This window comes from Lissotriton vulgaris, chromosome 8 (genome assembly GCF_964263255.1).
Source record: "Lissotriton vulgaris chromosome 8, aLisVul1.2, whole genome shotgun sequence".
In the NCBI taxonomy this organism is placed as follows: domain Eukaryota; kingdom Metazoa; phylum Chordata; class Amphibia; order Caudata; family Salamandridae; genus Lissotriton; species Lissotriton vulgaris.
This window is the reverse complement of record NC_141696.1, coordinates 10,502,992-10,520,822: the sequence shown is the minus strand read 5'-3', so window position 1 is coordinate 10,520,822 and position 17,831 is coordinate 10,502,992. Positions and strand designations below refer to the sequence as shown.

At 44.7% G+C, this 17,831-nt stretch overlaps 1 protein-coding gene across 1 annotated transcript in view; it reads left to right on the top strand.

Annotated features, from left to right (window-relative positions):
• Nucleotides 1–17,831, top strand: part of LOC147693218 (NACHT, LRR and PYD domains-containing protein 3-like) — a 1,290,712-nt gene that overhangs the window by 201,183 nt on the left and 1,071,698 nt on the right. Inside the window, exons 7-8 of the mRNA XM_086933611.1 lie at nucleotides 3,504–3,617; nucleotides 13,594–13,707. Of these exons, the coding sequence (XP_086789737.1) occupies nucleotides 3,504–3,617; nucleotides 13,594–13,707 (228 nt within the window). The remainder of the gene's footprint in view (nucleotides 1–3,503; nucleotides 3,618–13,593; nucleotides 13,708–17,831) is intronic.

Here is a 17,831-nt window from a genome sequence, read left to right as displayed (position 1 = left end):
TAATGATGTTTGTAACTGGTGCAAACTTGGGGATCCCAGCCAGCATTCGTGCGGCTGCATTTTGGATTGACTGCATCTTATTTGTCACTCGGACTTGGGCATTTAAGAATAGAGCGTTACAATAGTCCAAGGAGGACAGGACTAGTGAGCTGACCAGTGTTTTCCCGGCCGTGTTCGGTAGGAAAGGTAGTATTTTCCTAATCATTCTCAATTTCATATGAGCTGAAGCCGCAGTTTTATCCGCATGTGCCATAAAATTGAGGCCAGCTTTGAAGATGACGCCTAGATTTCTCACTTTGCTAGCTGGACTCGGCGGGGGACCGAAAGATGGTGGCCACCAGACAGGTGACCAGCCCGGGGAGAGGTGACCGAAGATGACCACTTCAGTTTTTTCTGAATTGAGTTTCAGACAATTCGTGGCCATCCAGTCACCTATTGCCATCATTCCTCTCGTGAATCGATTGGCCACTTCCTCCCCGTCCCCTTTGATAGCCAGTACCAATTGGGTGTCATCGGCGTAGGAGGTCAGGCTCATCCCAAATGCTTTGATGACATTTGCAAGGTCCGACACGTAGATATTAAATAGTGTCGGACTCAGGGATGAGCCTTGAGGGACCCCACACAGCAGAGACACCTTCGATGATTGGTAGGGTCCTAGAGATACTGCTTGTGATCTATTGGCCAGAAACGATACAAGCAGGTCCAGAGCAGTTTTCTGGACCCCCAGTCGTTCGACGTCTGGGAAGCCATGACAAGCCTCAGGATATCCTGGTGGCTGAAGGGGTTTACCCGATCCCTATGGTATTTACCCTGGAGGAGGCGTCTGGGAAGCCATGAAAAGCCTTGGGATATCCTGGTGGCTGAAGGGGTTTACCCGAGCCCTACGGTATTGACCCTGGAGGTGTCTGGGAAGCCATGACAAGCCTCGGGATATCCGGGTGGGTGAAGGGGTTTACCAGATCCCTACGGTATTTACCCCTGGAAGGGTCAGGGAAGCCATGACAAGCCTCAGCGTATCCCGGTGGCTCAAGGGGTTTACCCGATCCTTATGGTATTTACCCTGGAGAGGGTCTCTGGGAAGCCTTTATAAGTCGCAGGATAGCCCGGTGGATGAAGGGGTTTTAACCGATCCCCACAGTATTTACCCAGTAGGGGGGTCTGGGAATCCATGACAAGCCTCCGGATATCCCAGTAGCTGGAGGGGTTTTACCGATCGCTATGGTATTTACCCTAGAGGGGTCCGGGAAGCCCTGATAAGCCTCAGGAGATTCCTACGGTTTTTACCCTGGGGAAGGTCTGGGAAGCCATCACAAGCCTCAGGCTCTCCCGGTGGCTGAAGGATTTTACCCAATCCCTATGGTATTTACCCTAGAGGAGACTGGGAAGCCATGACAAGCCTGAGCATATCCCGGTGGCTCAAGGGGTTTCTCCGAACCCTGCGGTATTTACACTGGAGGGTTCTGGGAAGCCATGACAAGCCTCAGGATAGCCGGTGGGTGAAGAGGTTTATTCGATCCTAATGGTATTTACCCTGGAGGGGTCTGAGAAGCCATGACAATCCCAAGGATATCCTGGTGGCTGAAGGTGTTTACCTGATCCCTATAGCATTTACCCTGGAGTACGGGGCTGGGAAGGCATGACAATCCTCAGCATTTCCTGGTGGATGAAGGGGTTTAGCCGATCCCTATGGTATTTACCCTGGAGGGGTCTAGGAAGCCATGACAAGCCTCAGGATATCCTGGTGGCTCTACTTGTTTACCCGATCCCTACGGTATTTACCCTGGAGATGTCTGGGAAGCCATGACAAGCCTCAGGATATCCCGGTGGCTGAACTTGTATACCCGATACCTACAGTATTTGCCCTGGAGGAGTTTGGGAAGCCATCACAAGCATCAGGATATCCTGGTGGCTGAAGAGGTTTACCCGATTCCTACGGTATTTACCCTGGAGGGGTCTGGAAAGCCATGACAAGCCTCAGGATATCCTTGTGGCTGAAGAGGTTTACCCGATCCCTACGGAATTTACCCTGGAAGGGTCTGAGAAGCCATGACAAGCTTCAGCGTATCCTGGTGGCTGAAGAGATTAACCTGATCCCTATGGTATTTACCCTGGAGGGGTCTGGGAAACCATGACAAGTCTCAGATTATCCCTGTGGCTGAAAGGGTTCACTCAATCCCTACGGTATTTACCCTTCAGGGGTCAGGGAAGCCATCACAAGCTTCAGGATATCCTGGTGGCTGAAGGGTTTACCCGATCCCTATGGTATTTACCCTGGAGGGGTCTGGGAAGCCATGGCAAGCCTCTGGATATCCCAGTGGCTGAAGTGGTTTACCCAATCCCAACGGTATTTAGCCTAGAGGATGGGTCAGGGAAGCCATCACAAGCCTCAGGATATCCTGGTGGGTGAAGGGGTTTATCCAATCCTTACGGTATTTACCCTGAAGGCATCTGGGATGCCATGACAAGCATCAGAATATCCCAGTGGCTAAAGGGGTTTACCCGATCTCTATGGTATTTACCCTGGAGGGGTCTGGGAAGCCATGACAAGCCTCAGGATATCCCGGTGGCTGAAGGGGTTTACCCGAGCCCTAAGGTATTTACCTTGGAGGGGTCTGGGAATCCATGACAAGCATCAGCATATCCCGGTGGCTGAATGTTGAGCAATTTTCCACGAGGCTCCTGTATGTTTCTTCTTGATGCTGCAAACTCCCAATTCCTTAGTGAATCAATCAGGTAACAAGGATTTATAACTCTTGACTACTCTGATTTCTCCTCAAGTGAAAGGGGAAGTGGAGAGAGAAACAAAACAAAACACTGGTCCTTGCGGAATCGAGGTGACTTTTCTCTTGCTGAAGTGTTCGGGCCTCTTGTGGTTGCTTCTATAGGCGTACTGTATACATTTACAAATTAGCAAACCTTAATCAACTGTTACTAATTTCCCAACTTGGTTTTTAGTCTACTAAGTTGTTGGATTTCACATATAAAATTACTGTGGGCCCTTGCCAACACTTCTACGACTATCGAATAACTCTTTCTGACTCGTGAGTGCCTTAAGAAGAATAAGACAAGAATATAACTAACAGAATAAACACCTTTTCTGGTTTTCTAGTTTACCAACTGGTTAGTACGTTTAGTATTTGAGTTAGATAAATTCTGTGCAGTCTTAAATTATACATGATAGTTGTTTGATGTTGCTTTGATAAGAGGTTCTGGAAAGAAAATGAACACAAAACAAAAAGAAACAGCCAAAACTATTCAGGGGTATTCACTGTGCACTGTACGTTATATTGCTTTGATTGGTCAACCCTCAACCACTCTCAGCAATTGTACTTGTCAACAAATCCACAATGATAATGTGTCAGGTTATGTTAGCTAAATAGCTATTCAGTTCTTTATAATGCACTTTTTTCTTTATCAATGCTTGATTACTAATTCAGCAACGTACATTCGTCCCAAGTTCACAAAAACATCATTAGCGCTAATCGTGACCTTTTTCTTTGCAGGGCAGCGCTACAATCAAAGTTTTACGACGTACGGAAGTTACAGGGGCCCACCGGAGATGACGAACTCACTCGGAAGAAGACGGGTCCAGAAATCCTCGCGGGATCGGCTTTCAGGTAAGCGGGAGAAAAACAAAGTTACCGGCAGCGGTTGTGTCCACAAGCACTCCGTTCGCAGGACTGCTAAAGGCGGGGTTGATTGGAGGTCAGGAATCGCTGAGGAATCAGGAAACAACAGGCACTCTCGCGGAGATGCTCGAAATGAAGCAAAGCATCGTCGCATTGCCAGGGCAGTCTATTTATACCTTTGCAGAGCCTGGAAGATTTGTTAGCCTCACGTGAGGTACGTAAATCGTTTAGTAGGGTATTACATGTGAGAGGGGCACAAGTTATTACACGTGAGGTGAGCAAGGGTAAACGTGCCAAACAAGCATAGGCAATTTCAAGACTACGTGTCTCACAATAATAAGCATTTCTAAATGTAAAGGCAAATATATAACAAAGGCAAGGCAAAATATATAACAAGGCAAGACATTTCTGATTGTGATTACTGAATGACCTTAACACATAATAGAACTAATATAGTTATTTGTTACATTAGATGCCACAGAACGGTACCTTAAGCAAATTGTTAGGTGATAATAGCATGTGAACCCATGACAGTTCTCCCCCCAAAGGCCGCCTGATAGGTCGGGGTTTGTCTGGATGAAGGGCATGAAATGTTTTAATCAGGCCAGGAGCATGGATGTTTGATTCTGGTTCCCAAGACCTTTCGGATGGGTCGTACCCCTTCCAGTCAATTAAGTAGTACAGGCGTCTGTGGAAACGCTTGGCGTCCAGAATTTTGTTTACTTCTTATTCAACATGATCCCCCACTACAATAGTTGGAGGAGGGTTATCGGATCTAGTGGAAGGATCAAATGGTTTTCGAAGGGATACATGAAAAACGGGATGAATCGAATAATCATCAGGGAGATGTAACTTCATAGAGACTGGATTAAGGACCTTCTCTTTGGGAAATGGCCCTATAAACTGTGGTTTCAACTTTTTTGGTCCTTCAATTTGAATGTTTTTAGTTGACAGCCAAACTAAATGCCCTGCCTTATGGGACAGACTTGGCAATCTATGCTTGTCAGCTGCTTCTTTCATTTTACTTTTGTTTTTGGCTAAGATTTTCCTTACGTGTTCCTGAAATGATTGCAACTTTACTAACCTTTCTGCAACTGCTGGCATGTTCTGTTCGTTCTTGGGAAATGTCTCTGGCAAGGAGCGTGGATGTTGCCCAGTCATAAAGTAAAATGGTGAACATCCTAATGCTGAGTGAATTGTGTTGTTATAAGAAAACTCAACCAAGGGCAGTGTCTCATCCCATTCTGATGACATTGTGCTAGTCAGGCAACGTAAGCTTTGTTCTATGACTTGATTAACCCTTTCGGTTTGACCGTCTGTTTGAGGATGGAATGCAGAGGACAATCCCAGTTCAATTCCCAACTGACTACTGAGTTGTTTCCAGAAATTCAACACAAATTGGGGACCCCTATCTGAAAATAATTTTACTTGGCAGTCCATGCAATTTGATTTGACTATGTGATTTAAAAATATTTTACTGAACTCTACTGCTGATGGTAATTTAGGTAAAGGAATAATATGCCCCATCTTAGACAGCAAATCTACTACTACAAGAATAGTGGTGAAACCATTGGATTTTGGTAGATCAGTGATAAAGTCTAAACTAAGCATATGCCAAGGGCATGGGGGTATAGCCATTGCTTGTAAATATCCTTTCGGGGAAGTATGTACAGCTTTCGGACGTGCGCAGACTGGGCAAGTCTTGACAAATTGTTGTACATCTGAGAAAATATCTTTCCACCAGAAATGTCTTTGACACAGATCTAAGGTTTTGTGTATTCTAGGATGAGCTTCTGTGGCTAGATCATAATTCCACCTGATGATTTGCTGACGCAAATCATTGGTAGGAATAAACAATTTCTTTTTGTGAAAAAAACAAACCATCTTCAATCGTATTGTATTTCTGGGAAAGACAATTATCTTCATTCAAGACTTTAACCTGTTTTCTAACTAGGTCTAATAAAGTCTCTGAGTTAGTTTCAGCACACACTTTTTCGGCTGGAATGATACTTTTTCATTCTTTCTCTAGATCGTTTTGCTTTTCACACACTAGTCGAGAGAGAGTGTCCGACAATAATTGCTTCGCCCCGGAGCTATAAGTGATTATAAAATCAAATTCACTAAAAAATTGTAACCAGCGCATCTGTCTTGGGGTGAATGCTTTTACTGTGGAATAAAATTGCAGATTTTTGTGATCTGAAAAAATGGTAACTGAGTGTTTAGCTCCCAGGAGATGATGTCTCCATTCTTGGAGTACTGATTTTATTTCTAATAACTCACGTTCTGCAATTGTGTAATTCTGTTCTGCTGCTAAAAGTTTTCTTTAGAAAAAGGCTATAGGACATAAACAACCTGTTTGATCGTCTTTTTGCATCAAAACTCCTCCGATAGCAGTTTGTGAGGCGTCTGCATCCACATAAAAAGGTCTGTCTGGATCTGGATGTGTAAGGATAGGTGCTGACGTAAAAGCCTTTTTTAAGGTTGCAAAGACTTGGTCTGCTTCTGGACTCCAAAGAAATGTCTTTCCTTTTTGCAGTAATTGAGTAATAGGTACAACAATTTCTGAAAAGTTGGATATGAAGCATCTGTAAAAATTTGCGAAGCCTAAAATGCGTTGTACATCTTTAACTGACTTGGGAGAAGGCCATTTTAGTATTTTAGGGTCCATTGTGATGCCTTCTGGAGATAACCAATACCAGTGGCGGTTTTAACATATGGGTGGTGGGGCATTGCCCCACTAATAATTATTGGGGGCAATTTAGCGCACAAGTTTCTATCTATATTATTAAAATAATTTAAACTGCGCGATCGCGTGGTGACATCCTGCAATGCATTGACTGCCTCTGACTCACTGTCGGTCGCACCACTGCGCATGTGGTCTTTGACCGGCTGCCTTTCTTCAGCTACTGAAGCCTGTGGCATTTGAAAAGCAAGCACCGCTGAGTAAGGTGTTTGCCTACTGCCACAGACCCCAGTGGTTGAAAAAGGAGCAACGTTTTTTTCATGCTCAATCCAATCCTGACGCTGCTCTCTTTAGAGAGCAGCTCTCCTCTGAAGAGAGCAGGGTCAGGATTGGCTAGGTACTGCTGCAGCATCATCATGTAGTACTAGTGCTGAGTTCTTGTGGTTGCCAGCAGTCTAGTGCTGCACCGCGGGGGTGGGAGCGTCCAACATGCCAATGCCGAATCACTGTAATGGCTTAGTGTTAAGCCATTCGCTGATTGGACATTCTGCAGTTGCTGGGCAAATCGGGCCGGCCCACGTCCAGTCACCCTTCAGCATCCCCCCATCTCTGCACGAGAGCACGTGTGGTGTGCAGTCGACTCGAGGACGAGGACACTGTGTAATCGTTCGTTGGAGATCAGACAACATCGAGAGTCTGACTAGTATTGAGTGACTGTGTGACCACTACACTGTGACGAGTCGACGCTTGGTAGCCTGGTAGGTGTGTCTAATTATTCAGTTGCAGAGTTCAAGTTTAGTTCTGACTAATAATTTCTAGTGATTCCGAAAAGGGGTTGGTGATGAACAGAGTGTCTGAATTAAGCAGACCACTCTTACCCAGTCCAAAGATCAGGGCTTGATCCATCACCGTTTTTTAGCTCACTGCACCATCCCAGCTCAGAACTTGGCTATATGCAAATTAGTCTGACCCTGGCCCAGTGCATCATGGGAACAGGGCAGACCAAACTACCAAGCCAATTCTTATACTGGGAAGGAAACAAGCTACCGGGGACCGGTTTCTGGCATTTCAGCCGTCTTCGGCCCGGCTTGCTTGAATCCTGATGGTGCAATGAGCTAGGGACTCACATCTGAGTATACCCTTCCACGCTTATGGTGGACAAAAATGATTCAGAAAAGGGGGTGGTGATGAACAGAGTGTCTGAATTAAGCAGACCACTCTTACCCAGTCCAAAGATCAGGGCTTGATCCATCACCGTTTTTTAGCTCACTGCACCATCCCAGCTCAGAACTTGGCTATATGCAAATTAGTCTGACCCTGGCCCAGTGCATCATGGGAACAGGGCAGACCAAACTACCAAGCCAATTCTTATACTGGGAAGGAAACAAGCTACCGGGGACCGGTTTCTGGCATTTCAGCCGTCTTCGGCCCGGCTTGCTTGAATCCTGATGGTGCAATGAGCTAGGGACTCACATCTGAGTATACCCTTCCACGCTTATGGTGGACAAAAATGATTCAGAAAAGGGGGTGGTGATGAACAGAGTGTCTGAATTAAGCAGACCACTCTTACCCAGTCCAAAGATCAGGGCTTGATCCATCACCATTTTTTAGCTCACTGCACCATCCCAGCTCAGAACTTGGCTATATGCAAATTAGTCTGACCCTGGCCCAGTGCATCATGGGAACAGGGCAGACCAAACTACCAAGCCAATTCTTATACTGGGAAGGAAACAAGCTACGGGGGACCGGTTTCTGGCATTTCAGCCGTCTTCGGCCCGGCTTGCTTGAATCCTGATGGTGCAATGAGCTAGGGACTCACATCTGAGTATACCCTTCCACGCTTATGGTGGACAAAAATGATTCAGAAAAGGGGGTGGTGATGAACAGAGTGTCTGAATTAAGCAGACCACTCTTACCCAGTCCAAAGATCAGGGCTTGATCCATCACCGTTTTTTAGCTCACTGCACCATCCCAGCTCAGAACTTGGCTATATGCAAATTAGTCTGACCCTGGCCCAGTGCATCATGGGAACAGGGCAGACCAAACTACCAAGCCAATTCTTATACTGGGAAGGAAACAAGCTACCGGAGACCGGTTTCTGGCATTTCAGCCGTCTTCGGCCCGGCTTGCTTGAATCCTGATGGTGCAATGAGCTAGGGACTCACATCTGAGTATACCCTTCCACGCTTATGGTGGACAAAAATGATTCAGAAAAGGGGGTGGTGATGAACAGAGTGTCTGAATTAAGCAGACCACTCTTACCCAGTCCAAAGATCAGGGCTTGATCCATCACCGTTTTTTAGCTCACTGCACCATCCCAGCTCAGAACTTGGCTATATGCAAATTAGTCTGACCCTGGCCCAGTGCATCATGGGAACAGGGCAGACCAAACTACCAAGCCAATTCTTATACTGGGAAGGAAACAAGCTACCGGGGACCGGTTTCTGGCATTTCAGCCGTCTTCGGCCCGGCTTGCTTGAATCCTGATGGTGCAATGAGCTAGGGACTCACATCTGAGTATACCCTTCCACGCTTATGGTGGACAAAAATGATTCAGAAAAATAATTTCTAGTGCTACATGTATCAGATTTATGCCTAATTAGATTTATAGCGCAGCGCTACATTTTCATTTTCATTGATGGACAAATAAGGACAAAGGTGGCACAGTGCGATTGCTTGTAATTTCCCCGATAGCTAATTTGCATTATCGCACCTCGGGTAATCATTTATTTAATATCGTATCCAAGCCCCATTATTTATTAATTCTTTTCTATTTAATGCAAATGTAAATAGTTAATTCCCTAATTTGCACATGAAGTTGATAGTGGACTGGGGAAAACCGGACTGTAACTGGCATCTGGGGGGCAACCTGGCATCACATGAACCCAGCATCATGGGGTTGCGCTTGCGCACCCCCCAAGCTTAGGGAGCATTTTCTCCTTTCTAAGGGTCTTAACCGCTTCCGTGCGGCGCCGATTCCTTCCCTGTGCTGGACATTCCAGAACAGGGTGTGGTTGTAACGGAACCATTCCGTCATCAGCACAGCTCAGCCGTGACTGATGACGGAATGGTTCCGTCACAAGCATCGAAGGGGTTAATTCCAAAGGACACTTGAACAGCGGCTCTCTTGGGGGCCTCCACGGGCATCAGAAGTGTGGGGGTGTGTGTTAGGGTGCAGGAGACATGGGGATGAAAAAAACACTTCTGCGCACTTCCACTGTTCGCAGGGCAATTGGAACATTAAAGTGCTCCCTATGGCTGCCCTGCTTTCGACCCGCTAAGTTACCTTCAGTCAGGGTGGGGTTTAGAAGGTGGAACACATTCCTGAGTCAAGTGGAGGCCGTTTTTTTCAAGTTTGGGCCTGGCAGGCTCCCCACTTAGCACGAATTGTTGGCCGGCCATTGTCACTGTCCAAGCGCCTGTTAGCACGGGCAGGAGCACGTGGACACGGCATAACCCCCTAACATGCGCTTACGACTAATTGGAAAGAATGCCCGAGGCTGATGGTGTCAATGGACGTTGCTTTTTTTGATGTAAACATTCAACATTTGCATCTGTGGCGCCGGTTCTTTGTGATTCTGTTCACACTTCTGCCCCTGCAGTTGTAAAACAAGGAGAATGTACCTAAGCAGGTATATGTGTGTGCACACGTGTGTGATCTTCTCTGGGTCTGCGTGTGAGCTGCACATGAGTGTCTGTGTATGTGTTTGTGTGCACGAGTGTGTGTGTGTGTAGGTGTGAGCTTTTGTCTGTGTGTGCGTGGCTGCATCATTGCATGCGTGCGTGTGTGTCTGTGTATGTGTGTGTTCCTGTCTGTGCGTGTTTGTGGTTGTGTCTGGGTGTTACTGTACTCATTCATTTTTGTTTGATTGTTGGTGGCTTGTGGGTCTGACAATAAACATCCTTGTACATAAACGGAGGTGTCATGTGAACCCCCAAAGCACAGAATGCTGAATGCTGATGGCCCTGGTTGCGCTGGGAGCACCTACGAGCAAGAGTAGGTAGTGCTGTCAACCAGGCTTTGAGCTCTGAACTGAAGAGTAGTCATTCCCAGCACAGTGGGCCCTTGTAAATAGTTAATCCAAGCAGCTACCTATGTTATATCACACCACTTTATTAATGTAATAACTGCACTTTCACAATTGCTTTATTAACCTTCTTGCATTCTCAAATTTACTTGAAAATGTACCATTTGTCCACTCTTTTTTCAAAATGTTCGTCGGGGGAAATTCCCCCGAACCCTCTTTAGGGTGTTCGGGCTCACTCGCTACGGTGCAGTATGATTATCATTTTATGCCTCACCACTTTCAAATGTCACCAGTCGCCACTGACCAATACCCTAGGAATTCCACCTTAGGTGAATTAAACAAACATTTCTCCAGTTTTACAAAAAAAGCATTGTCTCTGAGTTTTTGCAGAACTAACCGATGTGTTCGGTGTGTTCTTTGGAATCTTTTGAATAAATCAAAATATCGTCGATATACACTATGACGCAGATGTCTAAAAGATTGTGCAAGACTTTGTTTATGAAATATTGAAACGCTGCAGGAGCTTTGCACAGACCAAAAGGCATCACAGTGTATTCAAATAAACCGAATTTGGTACGAAAGGCAGTCTTCCATTCGTCGCCCTCTTTTACGTGGATCAGAAGATAGGCTCCGCGTAGATCCAATTTTGGATATACACTCGAACCTTTCACTTGGTTAAGGAGAACAGGGATCAAAGGCAACGGGTACCTATTCTTAATAGTCGTCTTGTTGACCGCGTGATAGTGGATACAGGCGCGCAAAACTCCTGTCTTTTTTCCCACAAAAAAAGGGGAGATGAAACTGGCGATGTGGAATGCTGGATGAAACCCAGTTCCAATAACTCATCCAGGTAAGTCCGTAAATACTGGTTTTCGGGTTCGGTCAATGCGTATATTCTACTACATGGTAGTTTTGCCCCCGGGATGAGATCAATTCTACAATCGTAGATCCGGTGGGGTGGTAACCTTGTAGCTTTGACAGGATCAAAAACATCAGAAAAATCCTGATATTCCTTTGGAATGTCTATATGATCTATGGTTATAGCGGCACAACTAAGGGGCATGATAGGATCTTTTGTGTCTTGATAACAGTGTAGCCTGCAATGGGCTGAGTCCAAAGTCACTGTGTGTTTTACCCAGTCAATTTTAGGATTTTGGAGTTCCAACTAAGGAATACCAAGAATAACCCTAAAGCCGGTGTATCAATTAAATCGAAGACTGTGTATTCCGAATGAACATTGTCAGTGATAAGTAATAACGGTGTTGTGTTAAACCTAATTAAGCCAGAGAATAAAGCCTATCCATCAACAGCCCGCACTGGTTCTGGTTCTCTTTTTGGAATTTGAGTCAACTGAAGCTTCCTAGCTAACTCTAAATCAAAAAAATTACCTGTGGCTCCTGAATCTATATGCACAGGAATGCTATGTCGTTGTTGTGTGGACAATATTAAAAGTATCCTGACAGTGAAGTGTTTAGGTACATGATTTGTTACACAGGTTACAAATTGTGAGATCTTAGTATTATTTTTTCTGAAGGAATCGATCTGTTCATTCCCTGAGATGATTAGTTTTCTGACGTGTGTAAGGGATCAGTTGTTATGACTAAAGCATTCTTTTTTACTGGCCTTATGGGACAATCTCTGGCAAAATGACCAGCCTTTCCGCAATATAAACATAGGTTCCCTTTTCTCCATCTTCTTTTTCTTCCAGTGAGAGAGGCCCTTTAATCCCTCCTATCTGCATTGTTTCCACTGTGGAAGTCTTATTTTCTGATTGCTTTCTCTCTGATTTGAAATATAAGTTTCTGATATCACCTCTTGGCCTTTCTCCTTTACGTTCCACCAACCTATGATCTAGTTTCACAACTAATTCTTGAAACTCAGCAAAATCTTCGGGTAATTCAACTATATGAGCAAGTGAATCCTTAATATCATATCTAAGACCTCGATAAAAAATAACTGATTAACATCCATGCTAATTGTCCTTCACAAATTTGCAGCATCAAGAAGAAACAGTAAGTGTGACTTCGCTTTCTGTTGAGCAATTTTCCACGAGGCTCCGGTATGTTTCTTCTTGATGCTGCAAACTCCCAATTTCTTAGTGAATAAACCAGGTAACAAGGATTTATAACTCTTGACTACTCTGATTTCTCCTCAAGGGAAAGGGGAAGTGGAGAGAGAAACAAGACAAAAAAATGGTCCTTGCGGAATCCAGGCGATGTTTCTCTTGCTGAAGTGTTCGGGCCTCTTGTGGTTGCTTCTATAGGCGTACTGTATACATATATGTTTCGTTTCATAAACTTTTATTTGATTGCCATTTGTTTTTGCAACCATAAAAAGTACAAGAACAGTTAAAATGTATACATTAAAAAAACGTTTTCAGGGTAAATCAATCATAGTATATAGAGGGTATGAAAAAGCAGAAAAAGAAAAAGTATTAACATTATCTAAAAATGTTGATTACTCATGGTTACGTCGATATTTAATACAAGTTTTTAAAAAGTTAGCTATGAACTTTGCAATAAAGCTTGACTCCAAGGATTGCAAGGACAAGTATGCAGGGTGACATGATCTGAGGCCTATTAATCTGAGAACAGGCAACATCCAAACCTTTCTGGGAAAAGAATAACATTTGCAGAAAAATAAGATATGTATTGTTGATTGGGATGAAGAGTAATACATATACAAATAGGCAAACCTTAATCAACGGTTACTAATTTCCACACTTGGTTTTTAGTCAAGTAGGGCCCTTGCTAACACTTCTACGACTATCAAATAACTCTTTCTGACTCGTGAGTGCCTTCAAGAAGAATAAGACAAGATTATAACTAACAGAATAAACACCTTTTCTGGTTTTCTAGTTTACCAACTGGTTAGTATGTTTAGTAGTTGGGTTAGATAAATTCTGCGCAGTCTTAAATCATACCTGATAGTCGTTTGATGTTGCTTTGATAAGGGGTTCTGGAAAGAAAATAAACACAAAACAAAAAGAAACAGCCAAAACTGTTCAGGGGTATTCACTGTGCACTGTACGTTATATTGCTTTGATTAATCAACCCTCAACCACTCTCAGCAATTGTCCTTGTCAACAAATCCACAATGATAATGTGTCAGGTTATGTTAGCTAAATAGCTAGTCTGTTTCTTATAATGCACTTTTTGTCTTTATCAATGCTTGATTACGAATTCAGCAATGTACATTAGCCCCAAATTCACAAAAACATCATTAGCGCTAATCGTGACCTTTTTCTTTGCAGGGCAGCGCTACAATAAAAGTGTGACGTCGGACAGAAGTTCCAGGGGCCCACCGGAGATGACGAACTCACCAGGAAGAAGACGGGTCCAGAAATCCTCGGGGGGTCGGCTTTCAGGTAAGAGGGAGAAACATAAAGTTACCAGCAGCGGTTGTGTCCACAAGCACTCAGTTTGCAGGACTGCTAAAGGCAGGGTTGATTGGAGGTCAGGTATCGCTGGGGAATCAGGAAACAACAGGCGCTCTCGCGGAGATTTTCGGAATGATGGGAAGCATCGTCGCATTGCCAGGGCAGTCTATTTATACCTTTGCAGAGCCTGGAAGATTCGTTAGCCTCACGGGAGGTCCGTAAATCGTTTAGTAGGTTATTACACGTGAGAGGGGCACAAGTTATTACACGTGAGGGGAGCAAGGGTAAACGTGCCAAACAAGCATAGGCAATTTCAAGACTTCGTGTCTCACAATAATAAGCATTTCTAAATGTAAAGGCAAATATATAACAAAGGCAAGGCAAAATATATAACAAGGCAAGACATTTCTGATTGTGATTACTGAATGACCTTAACACATAATAGAACTAATATAGTAATTTGTTACATTAGATGTCACAGAACGGTACCTTAAGCAAATTGTTAGGTGATAATAGCATGTGAACCCATGACAGTTCTCCCCCCAAAGGCCGCCTGATAGGTCGGGGTTTGTCTGGATGAAGGGCATGAAATGTTTTAATCAGGCGAGGAGCATGGATGTTTGATTCTGGTTCCCAAGACCTTTCGGATGGGTCGTACCCTTTCCAGTCAATAAAGTAGTACAGGTGTCCGTGGGAACGCTTGGCGTCCAGAATTTTGTTGACTTCATATTCAACATGATCCCCCACTACAATAGTTGGAGGAGGGTTATCGGATCTAGTGGAAGGATGACATGGTTTTAGAAGGGATACATGAAAAACGGGATGAATTGAATAATCATCAGGGAGATGTAACTTCTTAGAGACTGGATTAAGGACCTTCTCTATGGGAAATGGCCCTATAAACTGTGGTTTCAACTTTTTTGGTCCTTCAATTTGAATGTTTTTAGTTGACAGCCAAACTAAATCCCCTTCCTTATGGGACAGACTTGGCAATCTATGCTTGTCAGCTGCTTCTTTCATTTTACTTTTGTTTTTGACTAAGATTTTCCTTACGCGTTCCTGAAATGATTGCAACTTTGTTAACCTTTCTGCAACTGCTGGCATGTTCTGTTCGTTCTTGGGAAATGTCTCTGGCAAGGAGCGTGGATGTTGCCCAGTCATAAAGTAAAATGGTGAACATCCTAATGCTGAGTGAATTGTGTTGTTATAAGAAAACTCAACCAAGGGCAGTGTCTCATCCCATTCTGATGACATTGTGCTAGTCAGGCAGCGTAAGCTTTGTTCTATGACTTGATTGACCCTTTGGGTTGGACCGTCTGTTTGAGGATGGATTGCAGAGGACAATCCCAGTTCAATTCCCAACTGACTACTGAGTTGTTTCCAGACATTCAACACAAATTGGGGACCCCTATCTGAAATAATTTTACTTGGCAGTCCATGCAATTTGATTTGACTATGTGATTTAAAAATATTTTACTGAACTCTACTGCTGATGGTGATTTAGGTATTGGAATAAAATGCCCCATCTTAGACACAAAATCTACTACCACAAGAATAGTGGTGAAACCATTAGATTTTGATAGATCGTATGCCAAGGGTATGGGGTATAGCCATTGGTTGTAAATATCCTTTCAGGGCAGTATGTACAGCTTTCTGACGTGCGCAGACTGGGCAAGTCTTGACAAATTGGTGTACATCTGAGAACATATCTTTCCACCAGAAATGTCTTTGACACAGATCTAAGGTTTTGTGTATTCCAGGATGAGCTGCTGTGGCTAAATCATGATTCCACCTGATGATTTGCTGACGCAAATCATTGGTAGGAATAAACAATTTCTTTTTGTGAAAAAAACAAACCATCTTCAATAGTATTGTATTTCTGGGAAAGACAATTATCTTTATTCAAGACTTTAACCTGTTTTCTAACTAGGTCTAATAAAGTCTCTGAGTTAGTTTCAGCACACACTTTTTCGGCTGGAATGATACTTTTTAATTCTTTCTCTAGATCGTTTTGCTTTTCACACACTAGTCGAGAGAGAGTGTCCGACAATAATTGTTTCGCCCCGGGGCGATAAGTGATTATAAAATTGAATTCACAAACAAATTGTAACCAGCGCATCTGTCTTGGGGTGAATGCTTTTACTGTGGAATAAAATTGCAGATTTTTGTGATCTGTAAAAATGGTAACTGAGTGTTTAGCTCCCAGGAGATGATGTCTCCATTCTTGGAGTACTTAATTTATTGCTAATAACTCACGTTTTGCAATTGTGTAATTCTGTTCTGCTGCTAAACGTTTTCTCGAAAAAAAGGCTATAGGATGTAAACAACCTGTTTGATCGTCTTTTTGCATCAAAAACTCCTCCGATAGCAGTTTGTGAGGCGTCTGCATCCACATAAAAAGGTCTGTCTGGATCTGGATGTGTAAGGATAGGTGCTGATGTAAAAACCTTTGTTAATGTTGCAAAGGCTTGGTCTGCTTCTGGACTCCAAAGAAATTTCTTTCCTTTTGGCAGTAATTGAGGAATAGGTACAACAATTTCTGAAAAGTTGGCTATGAAGCGTGTGGAAAAATTTGCAAAGCCTAAAATGCGTTGTATATCTTTTACTGACTTGGGAGAAGGCCAATTTAGTATTGCTTCCAATTTTTTGGGATCCATTGTGATGCCTTCTGGCGATAACCAATACCCTAGTGTTAGAACTGGGGGTCTCTAGTTGGCAGAGGTAAGTACCTTAGACCAAGTAGGGACCCTTACTTCTAGTCAGGGTGAAGGAATAACCCTCTGAGATAACCCCTGCTCACCCTCTAGGTAGCATGGCGCGAGCAGTCTAGGCTAAACAGAGGCAATGTTGATAACATTTGCACTTAACACAACAATAATCCCCAATCCACCACAAACTGAGACCACACAGGTAGGTATATTTTATAAAAATATATAACTTTATCTAGTTTCAGCAAGGTAAATCAAGCAGTTGCATGGTAATTACTTCATTATAAAAACGTAGCACTTCTTCTCAATGGTTGCACTTAATCTTTAAGGTGGTACTTGGTTTCAGGAAGTTCGTATAGTAAAAAGAAATGTCTCAAGCCACTTAAATCAGCAGGTAAAAATATTGCCACTGATTTATAATTAACTTGCTCTCAAAGCGAGCCAGGACAACAATGTCAGCGCTTAAAATAGCCAAGTCGATCTGCCCCTTATGCCAGGAATGCTAAGTGCTGCAGCGCGTCTCACCCGAAGGCTGAGGGGACTCCTTTTCCCTCCCCCGGCACTTCTTTCTGCCTCAGGCGAGCCTCCCTTGCCAGCGCTCACTCACGCTCGGGCCCGGCCGGTCTCAGCAGGCTCTCCGCCCGCTCCCAGTCTCGCGGGGGCGGGGAGGAGCAGAGACGGCAGGCCGGGGGCTCGAGCACTCGTACACTTCCCTTGGCGAGGTCGGGTCATTCTTCCCCGGTCCCGGCGGTGATTAGGCAGGCAGACGAGGACCTTGACGACGGGAACCAATCCGGTCGCGGCGCTTCAGCCGAGCCCCCCGTGACAACACCGTCACTCAGGGGAATCAGCCAATCCGGTCGCGGCGCTTCTGCCGAGCCTCCCGTGACGTCACCATCTGCTCTGGGGAAATCGACCAATCCGGTCGCGGCGTTTCTCCCTCGGCCTCCGGCGGCAGCCAACCACAGCGCGGCCCCTTCGTGGCTGCGAGCAGACCCTCAAGGGTGATTTCAGGGCCCGGGCCCGCGGCGATGCTGAGGCGGGTCATGCGGAATTAACCCGTGCCACGTTGGAAAGCTTCAGAACCCTCTGGCCCCCCCCAAGTACGTGTCGATGAACACGTCGATCTCCAGATACAGCAGCTAGCAGTCAGCGCGGCGCTCTCAAGCAGAACAGAGAGCAGCCAGCGCGCTACACGGGGCAATCAGCAGGGCTTAGTCCAGCAGTCCCCGAGTTTCCCTGCACACAGCAATTTCGCGATCTCCTTGCCACACAGCAGCGTCAGGGGGTACAGCAGAGTCTTGTTATACTTGGGCAACCTTTATGTTCCTGGGTTGCAGACAGGGAGCCAGCTCTTCTCAGGCCCTTGGAGATTCAGGTCGCAGACACAGCACACAGCAAAGT